The sequence below is a fragment of the Narcine bancroftii genome, chromosome 7 (assembly GCF_036971445.1).
Source record: "Narcine bancroftii isolate sNarBan1 chromosome 7, sNarBan1.hap1, whole genome shotgun sequence".
NCBI classification, from domain to species: domain Eukaryota; kingdom Metazoa; phylum Chordata; class Chondrichthyes; order Torpediniformes; family Narcinidae; genus Narcine; species Narcine bancroftii.
In genome coordinates this window covers 191,093,675-191,112,293 of record NC_091475.1, presented here as the reverse complement: position 1 = coordinate 191,112,293, position 18,619 = coordinate 191,093,675, and the positions used below count along the sequence as shown (strand labels likewise).

The 18,619-nt window shown below is 40.9% G+C and overlaps 1 protein-coding gene across 1 annotated transcript in view; it reads right to left on the bottom strand.

Moving 5' to 3' along the window:
* The window catches only part of LOC138739530 (rho guanine nucleotide exchange factor 17-like), a 454,989-nt gene that overhangs the window by 169,235 nt on the left and 267,135 nt on the right, over positions 1-18,619 (bottom strand). The window contains exons 2-3 of the mRNA XM_069891792.1: positions 10,678-10,755; positions 1,017-1,199 (exon numbers count right to left, since the gene is read on the bottom strand). Coding sequence (XP_069747893.1) covers positions 1,017-1,199; positions 10,678-10,755 — 261 coding nt within the window. The remainder of the gene's footprint in view (positions 1-1,016; positions 1,200-10,677; positions 10,756-18,619) is intronic.

The following is an 18,619-nucleotide window of genomic DNA, read 5'->3' as shown; positions in this document are numbered from 1 at the left end:
TGGTCACTGCATTACGGAAAGGATATGGCCAAAGTGCACTTGGAGATGGTACAGTGAAGGTTCACCAGGTTGTTGCCTGGATTAGAGAGTATAAAGAATAAGGAGAGGTTAGACAAACCAATTGTTTTCTCTGGAGTGACAGAGGTTGAAGGGTGTCCTGATAGAAGTAGGTAAAATTATGAGACAGTAGATAGAGACTTTTTCCCAGAGTGAAAGTGTTAACTACTAGAATCTGTTGCTTTAAGGTCCAAGAGGGAAAGCTTAAAACAGATAAGAGACTTTTTTTTTAACCCAGATGGCTGGAATTTGCTGTTGGGGGAGATAGCAATGTTTGGAAAGTATTTAGATGGCATATGATCAGGCAGCGAAATGAGAGACACAGACCATGTGCAGAAAAATATACACTTTAAGTAGGCATCTTGGTCAACATAAACATTGTGTACCACAGATCCTGTTCGTGTGCTGTACTCTTCTGTTTTATGTTCTATGTTCATCTACCTATGCAGTACCTTTGGATGAATTACTGCCTTTAATGTGCCAAGCTGTTGTTGCCCAGATGTTCAGGTTTGCCTGTTTTATGGAACCCCTAACTCTTTGATAGTCTGTATTTTGAAATGTTATGGTAGCATACACCTTGCAGTAAATGCTCAGGCTTATAAAGCATGTTTTTGCAGTTGATGTTCAGATGCCTTATCCAGCAATACCATCACAGCTGAATTGAAGAAACATGCTCAGAGTGACTGACAACAGTAATAGCGCCATGCTGGTGTCAATATTTTAGCTGGTACTGCTTGAATCTTTTCTGAAATATTCTTAATGGTGTTAATGGGCTTTGATCAAATTATCAGCATGGCACAGCTCTCCAAACCTGCCCTGAAGTTAGCTGGAGGCTGTTTCAGACTTGCTTTGTAAAGGAGAAGCAGCTGCAGGAACACACACAACCAGCCTGAAGCCCTACTTCAGCGCTCAGCATCCACCCTTCATGTGACAGGTGCGCACGATTGCACTGTACTCACTGTTTCAATCATCAGGTCGCCCACTTTCTGCTTCTCGTGCCAGTTCTGGACGCACTGATGAGCCTGTTCCAGGAACTTCTCGTGGTGCTCCAAGATTTCCGGAATTTGGAAGAACATATCATCCACAAGGGCCAGGTCGCAGATAGATGAATTTTCTGGCTGCTTCAGAGGCCTCATGTATCCCTGCCAGAAAGAAATGTTAAAGCCAGTCACTAATCAGCAACAGAAAGCATGATCAATACATCCCTCATCATCATCCGCTGAAATTCCTCAAAATCAGATCTCGATTCTTTAGTTTGTGTCATCAATAAAAGTCATTGCAGTATGAACTGAATCTGTGACAATAGCTTGAAGTGAGTCGGATTCTAAGTCTCATTCCAAATTCTGATGCTCAGATGTTGTCAAGTGACTTCACAGTAAATTCTGTGTCCCAAAGAGATGGAAATGGTCAGGAAAATGATTGAAGGCTTACCCTTGGATGCTTGGATCCCCTCTCTGCTTAGTCCCAAGGCCAGCCAACCTGGAATAGTTTGGCAATCCAGATTAGATCTTTCAAAGTTTCTTCTCACAGAGACTGATGGATCTTTGGGATTCTCTATCCCAGAGGCCAGATGGCTAGAGGTATTTAAAGAGCAGCTAAAGGGTGGATACAGAAGAGGAACTGAGGCCTTGGCAGATTAGCAAAGATCATCTTGAACAGTGGGACAGGCTTGTGAGGTTGAGAGACTTACTCCTGATCCCAGTTTTACATTTTTTAAGTTTTCAAATTTTTAAATTTTTTAAATTAAGACATGCCGCGTGGTAACAGGCCCTTCCGACCCACGAGCCCGTGCCGCCCAAATACCCCAATTAACCTACAACCTCCATATATTTTTGAAGGGTGGGAGAAAACCAGGGCGCCCAGGGGAAACCCAAGCAGACTTGAAGAGAATGTACAAACTCCTTACAGACAGCGCCGGATTCAAACCCGTGTTCTAGGCGCTGTAACAGTGTTGCACTAATCCCTACGCTAACCGTGTCACCCAGATGATTTTTATATTTTTCCAGCCTTTTATGCTGTAATCATTTATATTTTTCCCACTTTGTTCAAAACAGAAAAATCAGTCCAATCGAAAACCCTGAGTGGACTCCCTCTCGTCTTCTTATTTCCTTCGCCACTTTTTGCGCTGACAAATTCTGAGCGGCTTTTAAAAAACTGTGTGCAAATGTTTGGTACTTTGCAAATGTTCTTTAGATTCAATATGAATTTGCTTCATATGAACAAAAGAGAGGCCATTTTCTGTAATGGCCAGGTGCGATCTCTATCATTTGTATTGGGTAGTTAAAGATGCATCTGAAATTAAAGCAAAATATTGGAAATAAGTTGATAGTTTTAAGGAGCTAAATCTGAATAAAACAGAGGCAAATATTCAATTTGGAATATGATCATGAATTTGAAAGTTCAACAAATTATAATAACCTTCAAATAGAGTGCATGAAATGTGGTATGTTACACTGTACACATATTGCAGTCGGACAATGACTATTGGGCAATCCAGTGCTCCAACAATGAGCAAACTGAGTGATAGTATCTGCTGGAGAATCCCCTTTATGTTGCAAAGAATATACCATGCATTTAACCCAGCAAAACAACCTCATCATTATCCACTGAAATTTTTCAAAATCAGATCCTGATTCGTTAGCTTGTGTCATCAATAAAGTAATTGCAGTACGAACTGAATCTGTGGCAGTAGCTTGAAGTGAGTCAGATTCTAAATTCTGATCCTCAGATGTTGTCAAGTGACTTCACAGTAAAAGAGACAGAAATGGACAGGAAAATGACAGGAGGTTTACCCTGAGATGCTGAGCCACTTCACAGCCACGATATCATACATTTGACATATAGGAGATAGCAGGGCTTTTGCTAAGAATCACAATCTAAAAGGTGGGCATTAGTGACCAACTTAATTGAGAAAAGAGAGGGGATCACAGCGGAAAGATGTGGTTAGGTAACCAGTGGAAGCGGCCTCCAGTGGTGAAGTGGGTGAGATCAGGGTCAGGCTGCACGACAAAAGACCGATGTGGACGAATGAGTGGTCTGCAAGGTTGGAGCAATTTGGGGAGAAAGGAAATGGGGAGGTCAGAAGGGGTTTGAAGACAACTTGGACAAATACAGAATTACTGGCCAGGAGACAAGATCGGCAATGGAAGGACAAACAGGAAATTGGAGTGAATCGGGGCACTGGTATTGGAGTTATTGACAAGCTCGTGATAGAAGAGAAGGATTAATAACCTAACAGAATAGATGTTGTAATATTGATTCAATACATCATGTACCATCAGTAAATTGTGCAGGTTTTATGAGGTTACATAATTTATATTGTATAGCACAATATGCAAAATGACATTTATTGCAAAAGATATTCTAAAATGCATGCACAAAATATAATATAAAGTAAAATAGAGGATAAACACAGAAACACTATATTTGTGCCACTGCAGCTGCTGGAATCTGAAGTTAAACACAAACTGCTGGAGGAAGTCAACGGGTCAAGCAGGATCAGTAGGAGAAAAATAACGGTCGATGTTTCAGGCCAGAACCCTTTATCACGGCTGGGGAAATGGAGAAGAGAAACTGGTGTAAAGAAACAAGGTTGGAGGGGTAGGTTGGGGGCCAATGTGGGATCAGTGAACCAGTGAGAGTTCTTAAACAAAATTATTACATTTAATTTTTTTTTTAAAACAGGCCCTGCTGCCCCACGAGTCGGTGATGCCCAATTACACCCAACTGCCCTACATCCCCCGGTGTGTTTTGAAGTGAGAAAACCAGAGCATCTGGAAAAAACCCAGTCAGACGTTGGGAGAACGTACAAACCCTTTACTGACAGGATGGGATTCGAACCCCGAGGCCAATCACTGGTGCTATAACAGTGTTGCGCTAACTGCTACGCAAGCTGTGCTATGTCATTAAGCATGACGGACAGTGGCAGCAGATTGGCAGATGACAAGGGAAGAGATAGGCAAAAAAACAAAGGAGTCAGGTGGAGGAAGATGAGTTGTGGAGGGGTGACCATATAACCATAAAACAATTACATGATAGAAACAGGCCAATTTGCCCCTTCTAGTCCATGCCAAACACTTACTCCCACTGACCTACACTCAACCCGTGACCCTCCATTCCTTTCCCATCCATATACTTATCCAACTTCTCCTTAAATGCTAATATCGAGCCCGCCTCCGCCATTTTGTCTGGAAGCTCGTTCCACACACCCACCACTCTCTGAGTAAAGTTCCCCCCTCATGTTTCCTCTAAACTTTTGCCCCTAACTCTCAGCTCATGGCCTCTCATTTGTATCTCCCCCCTTTCTTAAAAGAAAAACCCTCTCCACATCAACTCTATCAATACCCTTAATAATTTTAAATACCTCAATCAAATCCCCTCAAAACTTTCTATGCTCCAAAGAATAAATACTTAACTTATTTAACCTTTCCCTATAATTTAGACCCTGTAACCCCAGCAACATTCTAGTATATCTTCTCTGCACTCTCTCCTATTTGTTGATACCTTTCCTATACTTGGGTGACTAAATCTTTACACAATACTCCAGGTTTGGCCTCACCAATGCCGTGTACAATTTTAACATCCTGGCTCCTATATTCAATGCTCTGATTTATTAAGGCCAACATACCATAAGCTTTCTTCACCACCCAATCCACATGTTGCTTCACCTTCAGGGAACTATGTACCGTTATTCCTAGATCCCTCTGTTCCACTGCACTCTTCAATGCCCTACCATTCACCATGTATGTCCTGTTCTGATTACCTCTACCAAAATGTAACACCTCAAATTTATCTGCATTAAACTCCATCTGCCATCTTTCAGCCCACTCTTCTACCTGGCCTAAATCCCTCTGCAAGCTTCGAACCCCTTCTTCACTATCCACAGTTCCACCTATCTTCGTATCATCTGCATACTTATTAATCCAATTTACCACCCCATCATTCAGATCATTAATGTATATGACAAAAAGTAATGGACTCAATACTTTTCCTTTGTGCAAATTTTATTTATTAATAATGGACTCAATACTGAACCCTGAGACACACCACTAGTCACCGGCTTCCAATCTGAAAAACAGATCTACCACTACTCTCTGGCATCTCCCATTCAACCATTGTTGAATTCATTTTACTACTTTAATGCTAATACCTAATGACTGAACCTTCCTAACTAACCTTCCCTGAGGAACCTTATCAAAGGCCTTACTAAAGTCAATATATATAACATCAACTGCTTACCCCCATCCACTTTCCTCGTAATCTCCTCAAAAAATTTGATAAGGTTTGTCAAACATGATCTTCCCCTCGCAAATCCATTTTGACTGTTCCCAATCAAACCCTGACTATCCAAATATTTATATACCATCTCTAAGAATACTTTCCATGAACTTATCCACCACTGACATCAAACTTACAGGCCAAAATAATGGAATCCAACAATATCAGACCAATGTTTCCCTTGTAAACAAGAAATTCGAACAATATTACACGCAATTTGGACATGTACAAAAGTGAAAACTTTTTGGGAGGATTTAAACTTAATATTAAATAGAATTATAAGAAAATAAGATACCAAAAGATCCAGAAATCTTCCCATTAACAGCATAAAAGACAAAGAATTAGGCCTAAAATTAGTAAGGCTCAAAAAAGATTTACTATGATTGCGTCTGGAGCACCATAAAAGTGCATAATTATAATGTCGAAAATGGAGGCAACTTTAAAAATATAACAACGGCATATAGATATTAAAAAAGTGTATTGCATTATAAAAAATTACCTACAATCTAAAAGACAAATATACTTTATTTGAACAAATTTGGGAACCATACATAGAGTATATTAGAAACCGCCGATTTCAGAGCTCCATCTCTTAACGTGATAAGCTACAAGTACGAAAATACTTAAATATGGAATTTTGGATGATATGATTTCTTTTTATTTTATTTCCTTTTGTGTTCTTTTATTGTTTATTTATTTTTATTCTTTCTTTACGTTATAGGGGTTGGGGAGGGTGGGAGGAAGGAGGGAAAATGAAAATGTCACTGTATATTTTAATGACAAATGTTTGTATATATTGTTATTGACATGGCTCACAGTGAAGTATTAAATAAAAAATTATAATAAAAAAATTTACAGGCCTATAATTACTAGATTTACTCCTCGCACCTTTTTTAAACTATGGAACTAATGAGCTACCCTCCAATTCTCTGGCACCATTCCCGTTACTAATGTCATTTTAAATATCTCCATCAAAGCCTCTACTATTTCTGCATTAGCCTCCCTCATGATCTATGTCAGGACCTGGAGACTTATCCACCTTTATTTTTCTTAATTTCTCTACTTATCTTCCTTCCTTTACACAGATCAATATCCTTCTTAGTAAATACCAAATGAAAAAACTGCTCAAAATCTCCCCCATCTCTTTTGGCTCCATGCATAGTCGTCCACTCTCATCCTCTTGGAGACAAATTTTATCCCTCACTATCCTAATATATCTATAGAAACCCTTTGGATTTATTTTCACCTTACTTGACAAAGCAACCTCACATCTCCTCTTAGCCTTTTTAGTTTCCTTCTTAAGATTCTTTTTACAGTCTTTATATATCTCTCGCACCTCATTTACTTCATGCTGTCTTTTTCTGAATTATATTTCCAATAACCTTTGAAAACCAAGGCTCCCTAAAACTTTTAACCTTTCCTTTCATCCTAACAGGAACACACCATCTCTGTACCCTTAAAATTTCAGCTTAGAATACCCTGCATTTTCCTTCTACATCCTTCTCATAAAACAATTTATCGCAGTCCACGCCTCTCAAATCCATTCTCATCTCCTCAAAGACAAAGGCACCAGTGCTGGAATCTGATAAAAGGAGAAGGTGACAATGGTGGTACAAAGAGAAATCAGATGGAACTAAAGTGGTGAAGGGGGAGGCAGGGTGGAAGAGAGCAGAAGAATCCAGTGGGGAGATGGGGGTGATGCCAAAGAAGAGAGGGATGAGAATGAGTGGGGATCTGGGTCAGAAAGGGGACAAAATCAGGGTGCAGGAAGGGGAAAAGCAGAAGGAGCATAGAAGAGAGAAGGCACTGTCTGAAATTACAAAATTTTATGTTCATACCTTTGGATTGTAGACTGCACAGGCAGAATATGAGGTGATGGTGTTCCTTTAGTTTAGGTTGGGCCTCATTCTGACAGTGGAGAAGGCCCAGGGCAGACAGATGGGTGTGGGAATAGGAAAGGGAGTTGAAATGGCATGCAAATGGCGAAGTTAGATATTATAATAGAAAATGAAGTGTAATATATACTTTAACATTCAAACCCATATATGAAGAGGTCCAAAAGGATTTGACAGGCCACCATAGAAGCATAGAATGCTACAGCACAGAAAACAGGCCTTTTAGTCTGTGCTGAAACATTATTCTGCTACTCCCATTGACCTGCACCCATTCCATAACCCTCAGAAATACTAACTATGGAAGATGTGATGTTTTCTTCCTTGGCATAAGATTTGGCCATTGCCCAGCCTGAAATTCTTCTTCAATTAGCATCAGCCAGCCGCTTTGGCTGCCTGAAACTTGCCTGGACTGTGACTAAAGAAATGGGTAAATCAGAGATAATATGGATAACTGAATCCTGCTTCCAAAAATTCCCAGCAGATGTGGCTTAGAGTAGTTTCCCAAATCACGGCAAGGCTAGTGTTGTAAACTAGTACCCAATGATCCAGACTATGAGTCTGAAGATTGAATCCCATCAGAGTAGATGTGGATATTAAAGTTGGGATAATAAATCCATCTGGAACAAAGACAGTATTAGCAGTGGTGGCCACAAAACAATCGATTGTTATAAAAACCCATATGGTTCACTGTTGTCCTTCAGGAATGGAAATCTGCCAGACTGACATTTGTTTGGCTTGTTTATGATTTTAGTATGGTTGACTTTTATCTTTTAAAAGAGGGCAATTAGATCCGAGAATTAAAGCAAGGGATATCCACGTCCTGTGAGACAAAATATGAAACTGGTTCTTGATTCCTGTCGGTTGCCTGCCTGGGCTTGTCTCTGAACAGACTGTGGGGATCAGTCATTTCTCTGTCTAACGTGGAGGCAAATCAATCTGCAGGTTAATGCAGGCTGCTCTTCTTTATTTGGCTTGGCTTCGCGGACGAAGATTTATGGAGGGGGTAAATGTCCACGTCAGCTGCAGGCTCGTTTGTGGCTGACAAGTCTGATGCGGGACAGGCAGACACGGTTGCAGCGGTTCCAGGGGAAAATTGGTTGGTTGGGGTTGGGTGTTGGGTTTTTCCTCCTTTGTCTTTTGTCAGAGAGGTGGGCTCTGCGGTCTTCTTCAAAGGAGGTTGCTGCCCGCCGAACTGCGAAGCGCCAAGATGCACGGTTTGAGGCGATATCAGCCCACTGGCGGTGGTCAATGTGGCAGGCACCAAGAGATTTCTTTAGGCAGTCCTTGTACCTCTTCTTTGGTGCACCTCTGACACGATGGCCAGTGGAGAGCTCGCCATATAACACGATCTTGGGAAGGCGATGGTCCTCCATTCTGGAGTCGTGACCTACCCAGCGCAGTTGGATCTTCAACAGCGTGGATTCGATGCTGTCGGCCTCTGCCATCTTGAATAATTCGATGTTAGGGATGAAGTCGCTCCAATGAATGTTGAGGATGGAGCGGAGACAACGCTGGTGGAAGCGTTCTAGGAGCCGTAGGTGATGCCGGTAGAGGACCCATGATTCGGATCCGAACAGGAGTGTGGGTATGACAACGGCTCTGTATACGCTTATCTTTGTGATGTTTTTCAGTTGGTTGTTTTTCCAGACTCTTTTGTGTAGTCTTCCAAAGGCGCTATTTGCCTTGGCGAGTCTGTTGTCTATCTCGTAGTCGATCCTTGCATCCGATGAAATGGTGCAGCCGAGATAGGTAAACTGGTTGACCGTTTTGAGTTCAGTGTGCCCGATGGAGATGTGGGGGGGGTGGTAGTCATGGTGGGGAGCTGGCTGATGGAGGACCTCAGTTTTCTTCAGGCTGACTTCCAGGCCAAACATTTTGGCAGTTTCCGCAAAACAGGACATCAAGCGCTGAAGAGACAAAGAACTGAGAGAAGGAGGATGGGAATGGCCACTGATGGTGATTACACTGGACAATTTTTTTCAAAAGGTTTGCTTCCTGGAAAAACAAATTGGGGATTATAATAGACAACTTCAACTTGAATACAAAGATATTTTCAGATTTGTAGGATCATGTAGGAAGTTGGAGAAACATTACATTAACTTTTATTGAATTTAGCCGTATGCGTACACCTGTCACAAATGAAACAGAAGTTATTGCCGTTGTTGTGACATTGACGAGACATTTCTGCTGTATTGAATCTTCCCGAAGACAATAAATGCTATGGTTAAGAACGCTCACCATGTTATTGCCTGAAGAACATGTCATCAACATGTGAACAATCTATAATGAATGTAATGCACAACATCTGTATATGTGAGCTGCTTTCATAGCCTGTCTGCATCTATCCTGACTAAGCATGCCCAGGCCAAAGATTATATTTGCATAGCACCTGCACTGAGTGCATCCCCAGACATGCTTGGATTGACCAAAATAGCTTGCTTTGTGGGCAATATGTTAGTACACTTAAAATATGACAGGAAATCACAAAAGAGGTTACACCTGGAAAAAAAAGATACGTGATAGGAAAATGTTATGGTGATCAGCAGCCCAAAATCCATAAAATGCACCCAAATGTGCTCAGGAAAAAAAATTCTTTTTTGTCCAATCGGCCAATGTGGAAAACCAGCTCAGTACATATTTGGCACGACCAGTTAAATAAAAGCCTTTCCTTTACCTTGTTCCTTCCACCTTAATTCTGCAACCCACACCACCACTTTGACTATTGTAACTTCATTCCTTTAATAATTCCAGGGATATAAGGTTATTGCAATAAAAAAATATTTTGACTGCTTTAAATACAATCCTTCAATTCCAATGCAGTTTGACATCTTTATCAACTTGGTTGCTTGCTGTATTGCAATTGTTGGATCTATTTACTGTAAAGTCTATTAATTTTGCTTTAACATTTGCTGTTTCATCTCAATCCAGGCAGTGTTTCTTCCTCTACGTAACACTTTGTATCAAATGCATTGTTCATTCTTCACTCCACTTCCATATTTTATTCAAATTGCTTGCAACTTCTGGAATGTCTCCATCTGTTCCACTGTCCCTTCTCATCTGTTCTTTTAATGTTTGGGCAAAGTGAAGGATGGGTCAAGGACTCTTTTGCACATTGTGCCCTAAACATTGATCACAGTACTGCATTTGCAACAGCTCCTGAACACTTCCCTCTGTGACTGTTCATCGTGGTGTTGGGAGAGAAGGTTATAGAGAGGGTGTGGGAAGCAGTTTGCAGGAGGGGGGTAAAATAGTTACAGGGTGGGTGACTGAAATGGAGACAAGGAGGAAAAATTTCTGATCAACCTCTCAAGAAGGTCAGGATTGCAAATGAAATGCTCCACTATCGCCAATATGCACATAAAATGCCTTCCAGTTAAAATACTCAGTCAAATGCATCCACTCTCTCTCACACATGCACGCATGCGTGCTCATTGACATGCACAGATACCTGTATGAGTGTTCGAAGAGACTCCACATAAGATTGTTCAGCGTCCAGCAGGGTCATCATTACATGCTTTCTCATATCCTGTGTGAAGAGAAAGGAAACACCATGAGGAATGGCATTCACGAAGAGCGAATCAGGTGAGGAACATTTAAGTTAAGTGCAAAGGCATAGTGTACACTCTACTTCTTGCCCCATCAGATCAGTAAAATAGTTCATTCCAAAATGTGTCAGATGGCTAGTTGACTGAAGGCCTACAGATAATCCTACAGTCGTTTTACAATTGGACAGCATCAGGAATGGTACCCTGCCTAATCTCTTAACCCAAATCAGTAAAAAACATTTCTAGACTGCTGTCGGTTGAGCTCTTCCAACTCAATTAACCACGAACATGTCTTATCTGAATGGCTCAACACCAAGGCACTGAATTTGCCAGCTGAGTTAGTAGAAGAAACACTGCTCCCTCAACCCATTCCAACCACAAATGAAATGTGTTAAAAGAAAAGGGAATATAAAAACTCGTGTCAATAATGCTTGTTTGTTTCCAAAAGCCTATAGGATGTCAAAGGCTTGTTGCTCCACTTAATTCCAGGCCTACACAAACCCGATCACGGCATTCCATACGCACCATGAGGCTTCAGGATTAATTTCATCATGTAGATTATACAGAGGGTTGTATTAGAGTACTGTGGTTGAAAACAGAGGTGAGAGACATCTAATTAAGAGAAAGAAGGAAGCATACATTAGATTTAGGAAAGTAAAGGACGGGAAAGGCTCTGGAGAATTATTTAGAAGTGAGAAAGGAACTTAAGGAGAGAGCTAGAAAGGGGCATGAGAAGGACTTGGCAAGTAGGATTAAGGAAACCCCTAAGGCATTCTATGAGTAGGTTCAAATAGGTTGATATAACATTGCGGGCCAAGCACTGTGCTGTAATATTCTACTGTATGTTCTATTGTCCCCAAGCAATAGCCACTCATGCTCAAGGATCCTAACCCGAAATGCTGACTACCTATTTCTCTCCATGAATGCTGCCAGGTCTGCTGAGTCCAACTAGATGCTCATCATTTGCTCAAAATTCCTGTGTCTGAAGTTCTTGTATTTTTCAAAAGCCAGGAAAAACTGCACCACTGTGTTGCCATAATACCCATCCAAGCAGATCTCGCCATTTCACTTAAAGTTTAGTTGTTGGCTTTTTTAAAAAAATTCATTTACTTGTGAAGGTACTTAAAAGCATGATGTACAGACATTATCTTAGATAAAGATAGATTTTCAGTAATAAATCTTCTCAAAACCATCATGATCCATCGTTATGAAAAACTTGGTGGATGATTTCTTTTTAAATGGAAACAAAATATTTTTTTGCTTTAATTAAAAGTTCAGGTCAAAAATTAAATGGGTCCCAATTGTGCCGGGGTGGCAGAGTTGACGTAGCAATTAGCACAACCCCTTTACAGTGCCAGCAATCAGGATCGGGGTTCGAATCCCACATTGTCTGTAAGGAGTTTGTATGTTCTCCCTGTGTCTGTGTGTGTTTTCCCCGGGAGCTCTGGTTTCCTCCCACCTGTTCTCAGGTTAATTGGGTGCAAATTGGATAGCATGGACTTGTGGGCTGAAATGGCCTGTTACCATGATGTATGTCTAAATTTATTTATTTTTTAAAAATCATGCATTTATTTTATTAAAAGAAATATATCAGACCACTAGAATTGGATTTTCAATCCTTCAAACAACATTATATAACCATATAACCAGATCCAGTTGTTATTCTGTGTATAGTATACAATTGATTATGAATTTAATTAAATGCTTTCATATTCCCCTTGGGAGAAGAGAACCCTTTGCTCCACTCATAATATCAATTGGCAAGATGAATCACTCTGAAAACAACATCATTCAGGAACAGAAGGGGAATATCTACGGTAGTGTTCCATAGAATACCACTGCAAAATTTACATAAATGCATCCGCAGTAATTAAAGAATGAACAATTCACTTGCATTTCTGGTCACCCCATTACCAGGACTCAGAAACCATTGGAGAGGGTGCATTGTAAATTTACCAGGATGTTACCTAAATTGAAAAAATGTTTTCTGAGGCAAAATTAGCAGACCTAGGGCTTTTCTTGTTGGAGCAAAGAGGATGAGAGGTGACTTAATAGGGGTCTACAGGATTCTGAGAGGCATAGATCAGGGAATTATGTATCTGTATTCCCAGGTCCCTCTGTTCTACTGGACTCCTCAGTACCCTACTATTTACTGTGTATGTCCTTTCTTAGTTTGCCCTTCCAAAACACCTCACACTTGTCTGCATTAAATTCCATCTGCCATTTTTCATCTCATTTTTCCAGCTGGTCCAGATCCCTCTGCAAGGTTTGAAAACCTTCTTCGCTGTCCACAACGTCTCCTGACATCTCCAAACCTGCGGATCCACTTTACCACATTACCATCCAGATCATTGATATAGATGACAAACAACAATGGTCCCAGCACTGATCCCTGAGGCATACCACTAATCACAGACCTCCAGCAATTATCCACAACTATCCTCTGGCTTCTCCCAAATGAATCAATTTACTCTACTCATAGTTGAGCTACCATTGACTTAGTTGCAGTCAAGACAAAGCTTGGTGAATGTTAAATAGACTGGGGCTAAAACTAAATGTTAGTTATTTTGCAAAGCAACATCCCAGAGATTAAAGGTTGATATGAAGAACAGAGCTAGAAACACAAGTGGAATCTGAAGCAAATGGCTGGAAGATCTCAGCGGGTCCAGCAGCATCCATGGAGACTTGAGGTAGTGTCTCGACCCGAAATGTTGACCATGCCTCAGCCTCCACAGATGCTGCGTGTCCTGCTGAGTTCCTCCAGTAATTTGTTCTTTGCTAAAGAACAAGGCTCCCTAATAGATGGCAATTTTATCCAATAGATGGCAGATTCATTCTTGTGGTGAATGTTATTGTCTATATCCAACTAGTACAAGATATATGATGTACCTAAAACTCAATAATAACTGAGAACAAGCAATGCATTCTTTTGGTTTTTAATTTTATGAATTGAGCCATAAACTTTGGTAACTTTGGTAAACTTTGGTAACTTTGGTAAACTTTGGTAACTGCTGAAAATATAATCCAAACAAGCTGGGCCTCATTTGGAACACTTGCTTTTAGCTGGACTGACCGGCCAGGGCAGTGACAGAACATTATTACAAAATAAAGGCCCAGCCGCAAGTATTTGAATACTTATTTTAATAATTAGCACAATATTCAGTTGCAAATATAGTCAGCTGGCAGAACCACAGCCATGAATAAGCCATTCTGTGCTTATTGGTATTTAACCACTGATGAAAAAAACCATATTCCTCATTCCACAGGCCAGGAGTTCAGGCTACAAGATTGGAACTAGAGTCATTTTCATTATTCTTTTGCATCAGTTATAACTTTCCAAATTCATGCAGTAATTTTATTTCGGATTTTTTTTTTGTTCATGTCAGTTTTTGACAACTGGCTCGCTCACTGGGGGAAATGCTGTACTTTATTGGTAAATACTGTAGTTCATTCGGTAGCTGATACCCATTGGAATGGCAGAGTAGACATTTGATCTGAGTGCGCTTGATCTGTATAGCCACTACATTTGGAATTGAGGTGTAGCTAAGTACAGGTTTATTCTGTAGCTCCACCCATCTCCCAGAAAAAGATTATTGTTACATTCAAATGGCATTAATTTGAGTTCTCTAAATGGAGCGAGCATTGCCAAATAAAGGCCATCAAAAAACATTATCTTTTTGATTGTTTCTCCCGAAATGCAACCTAACCTACCAGAAGGTTGATCTTGCCAACTTCAACAGACCCAGAAGTGGGCAGCACAGTCCTGACTGGCAGCTGGATCTCAAACTACAAAATCCACTGATGCCGGATGGCCAAAAAAAGCTCTACCCTCAACTCTGCCCTTATCACCATAGTGAAAAGCCATTGATAAAGCCTCTCTCCAAACATTGTTTGCAGTCAGCTTTTGAATTACAAACATACACAGACTATTACACAAAGAAAATGTCAAATTAAACATTTGTAATTGTTTTAAAATCACGTTAACAAAACTATCAGTAGTTGAGCAGAAGGTGCAGCCAGTAAGTTGCTGGTGAACTTATCCATTTGGTACAGGATCTCCATTCAGGAGCCCTGAAACTTCTGACAAATACTGTCCGTTTCACATTAACAATCAAACAAATCACAGCAAAATCTCCCCAACTTTATTATATTTTAATGATAGTTGCAGTCGATTGGAAATTTCAATAAATAACAAACTTGGAATAAGTAACTTCATCCCACACCTGAGTGAAACTTCCACACCATTTAAGTTGATTGCTTGATAAACTCAACAGCCTTGAGTACCTTCTGAACAGCTCCTTCAATTCCAGGAGAGAATAAGGCAAGGCACCAAGAATAAAAGTATGAAGAGTTCCCAATTCATGATTGTGGTTAATGTAATGCTATTATAGCACCAGCAAACCAGGTTAGAAACTGGCACTGTCTGTAAGGAGCTTGTACGTTCTCTCTGTATCTGCGTGGATTTTCTCAGAGTGCTCTGGTTTCCTCCCACCCTGAAAATCATATGGGACTGTCGGTTAATTTCGGTGAAATTGAGCAGCACAGGTGTTATATGTGGATTATAGAGGAGCATGTGGCTTCTCTGTCTGGAATATTGTGGATTGTGGAGGGTTACATGATCTCCCTGTCTGAAACTTATTCAGAAGTTGCATCACCTGCCTATCAAGATTGGACTCCGGCCACCCATTAGTGCACACCTTACCATTGGCTCATTTAAATGACTCAGTGTTATCATTGGGCAGACACCCAGCTCAGAACAGAACAAAGCATCAATGCATATCACATTTCTTTCTCTCTGCTTCTTGGTTCATGACCTGGTCATCGCTCCATGCCAGGTCACTACTGTGGACATTGATGGAGGAGTCGTGGGTAAGGTGTGCACTACACTTAAGTTGAGTTGCAGTACTGCAATAGATCAGTGCTTGCAGAGAGCCGCACCCCTGTTGGTACAAGGACTTGGAGTGTGTTTGAAAGCCCCTGTCTGTGAAGTGTGTACACGTGGGAGCATGTAGAAGATAGGTGGCACTAGTATCGGAGTCCAATCTGGGCCTGATGTGAATGACTATATAGTTGTTTAGTAATAAAGTAATTAAGTATCATTTGACATTTCCCCTGTTTGTCTCCTGTGTGTTAAATAAAGTTACCTTTGTTTGCCACACATATGTCCAGACTTGTCTCTCTGTGAACCCACTGAACCCGATACTTCCCAAACAAACAATGGGTTTCAATGGCCAGAATCGGCTTCAACTATGCTGTAAATACATTTTAAAAATTAGAATTAAAAATCAAAATATCTAATTACTTTTGTCACCAAATGAAAATCTTCATGTTTACACTAAAGAGGTTGGGAAGAAAGATAAATCAATGAACATTAAATTTAATTCAAAATCTCGGAGGAACTAAATGCCAAATAAACCTTCTGGAAGATCACAGCAAAGAAGCATGTAATCATCTTTAGAGGATAATGAGATGAGTATTTATTGGAAAAAAGAATACAAGGACATGAAAACATTGAAGTTAGATGAAGCAGGTTGAGAAGAGGCGTATTCAGAGTGCTGACTAGCTGGGACCAATTGTCACTTTCTGTGCGGTAAATTCTGCAGAGCTTAATGCATCGGCACGGACCTCAGATAAATCTAATTCACAGACCGACAGCACAGCCCTGCTCCAGAATTACATCCTGCTTCTGTTTTCATGGGTTAGCATCCAGATGATGTGAGGAATTGTAAACTTGTTTGCAGAAATGAGTGAGTTGATTTATAATTGGATTAAACCACTGTACAAATCTGCAATCCGAATAAAATAATACAGCAGTTGGAAGGAGAGGTAATTCAAGCAATGCTACCTCAGAATTATACAACTGGTTCTGGACTAAGTGAACAGGACTCTTGCCATCGAATTCACATTGCACTCCAAAGCCATGTGTGTATTATAAAGGGTCCAGTACCAAAGGAGTTTGACTGGATCTTAACTCGAGATTCCATCTGCCCTGCTCTCCCTTGTAAGGTTTGCTGGCAGATGGAATAGAGCACACTACAGGCTTCTACTTCTTGGAGCTTTTCACTCAGGTACAGCGACCCAGACACATGAATCAAGATGAGGAATTTTCTACTCTCGTGCGTTTTATTTTGGTAAGACATCCCAAGGATTTTAGGTACGTGAAAGAGCTAAGGCCTCTGATTCTGAGCCAATCCGACAATCCAAGAGGTCAGAAGCCTCATCAATGTTCATGCCCCTGCTTTTCTGGACTTAACAGGAGGTAATTCCAACCATATGCCAGATGAAAAGGTAAGGGGCAGGTAAAATTACAGCATTTAAAAAAACATTTGTTGAAATTCATAGGTAGGAAAGGTGATGATAACGAGAATTTATTGTCATTACATAAGTACCGAAATGCACTGAGATTCTTCTTTGCTGCAGCCAGTTATATAGGATGCACCAACTGCAATAATATAAATGAAATTACCATAATATGCCAAAACAGAGACATAATAGATATAAAAGGAAAGATGAATAAATATTCGTAGTTGAAGCTAGAGCGAGAAAAATAAAGTGGTATTTAAATAGTTCTTGTAAAAATAAACTGTCCTTGAACTTGGAGGTGCTGGACTTTAGGCTTCTAAACCTTTTGCCTGAGGTAGCAGGGGAAAGAGATTGTGTCTGTGGTGATAGGAGGTACCTTAATGATGCTATGATGTTCAGAAATCGCCGAGAGGTCTGTTTCCATCTTCTTTGGCTTGGCTTCGCGGACGAAGATTTATGGAGGGGGTAAATGTCCACGTCAGCTGCAGGCTCGTTTGTGGCTGACAAGTCCGATGCGGGACAGGCAGACACGGTTGCAGCGGTTGCAGGGGAAAATTGGTTGGTTGGGGTGGGTGTTGGGTTTTTCCTCCTTTGCCTTTTGTCAGTGAGATGGGCTCTGCGGTCTTCTTCAAAGGAGGTTGCTGCCCGCCAAACTGTGAGGCGCCAAGATGCACGGTTTGAGGCGATATCAGCCCACTGGTGGTGGTCAATGTGGCAGGCACCAAGAGATTTCTTTAGGCAGTCCTTGTACCTTTTCTTTGGTGCACCTCTGTCACGGTGGCCAGTGGAGAGCTTGCCATATAACACGATCTTGGGAAGGCGATGGTCCTCCATTCTGGAGACGTGACCCACCCAGCGCAGCTGGATCTTCAGCAGCGTGGACTCGATGCTGTCGACCTCTGCCATCTCGAGTACAGGTGAACATTGCAGAAGGCTAGTTTGTAAAACTAGGGCTGAACCTATGTCAAACCACAATCTGATACAGACGTACATAAATGAGACTAGTATCAGGTATCACAGGTTCATAATCAGCATGGCATTTAACACTCAGGGTTCTGGCTGGGTGCATGTGTAGAGAAGAATAATTGAAGCCTAGAAACTTTGGATCTGATGTGCCTGCTTAAAGCTTGGCCATAAATGAATGAGGTGGGCTGGGGAACAAGACATTGGCACTCTTTTGATGGTATGCACCAGTGTTACCACAAAACTTTTGACTTATCTTGCTAAAAAAAATAAGCTTCATGTAAATGCAAGATTTAACTGGTTCTTGGAGAACGTAATGGATTTTAGCTCTCCAATTAAACATTCACAAAAGAATGACAGTCACTGTTCAGGAGCAGAATTACGTCCCGTATTTACAAAAGCCCTTGGGGAATGCATCATCAAAACAATTCCTCTACAATAGCAATACAATTGAATTTCATAAGTGCAAATAAATCAATCCTCAAAACTTCATTGACTGGCCTTCACAGATGGCTCACTACCTTATTAATTTTCCTGATGCTGGAAATGAGTGCAGGTCTGCAACTCCCCGCATGCTAC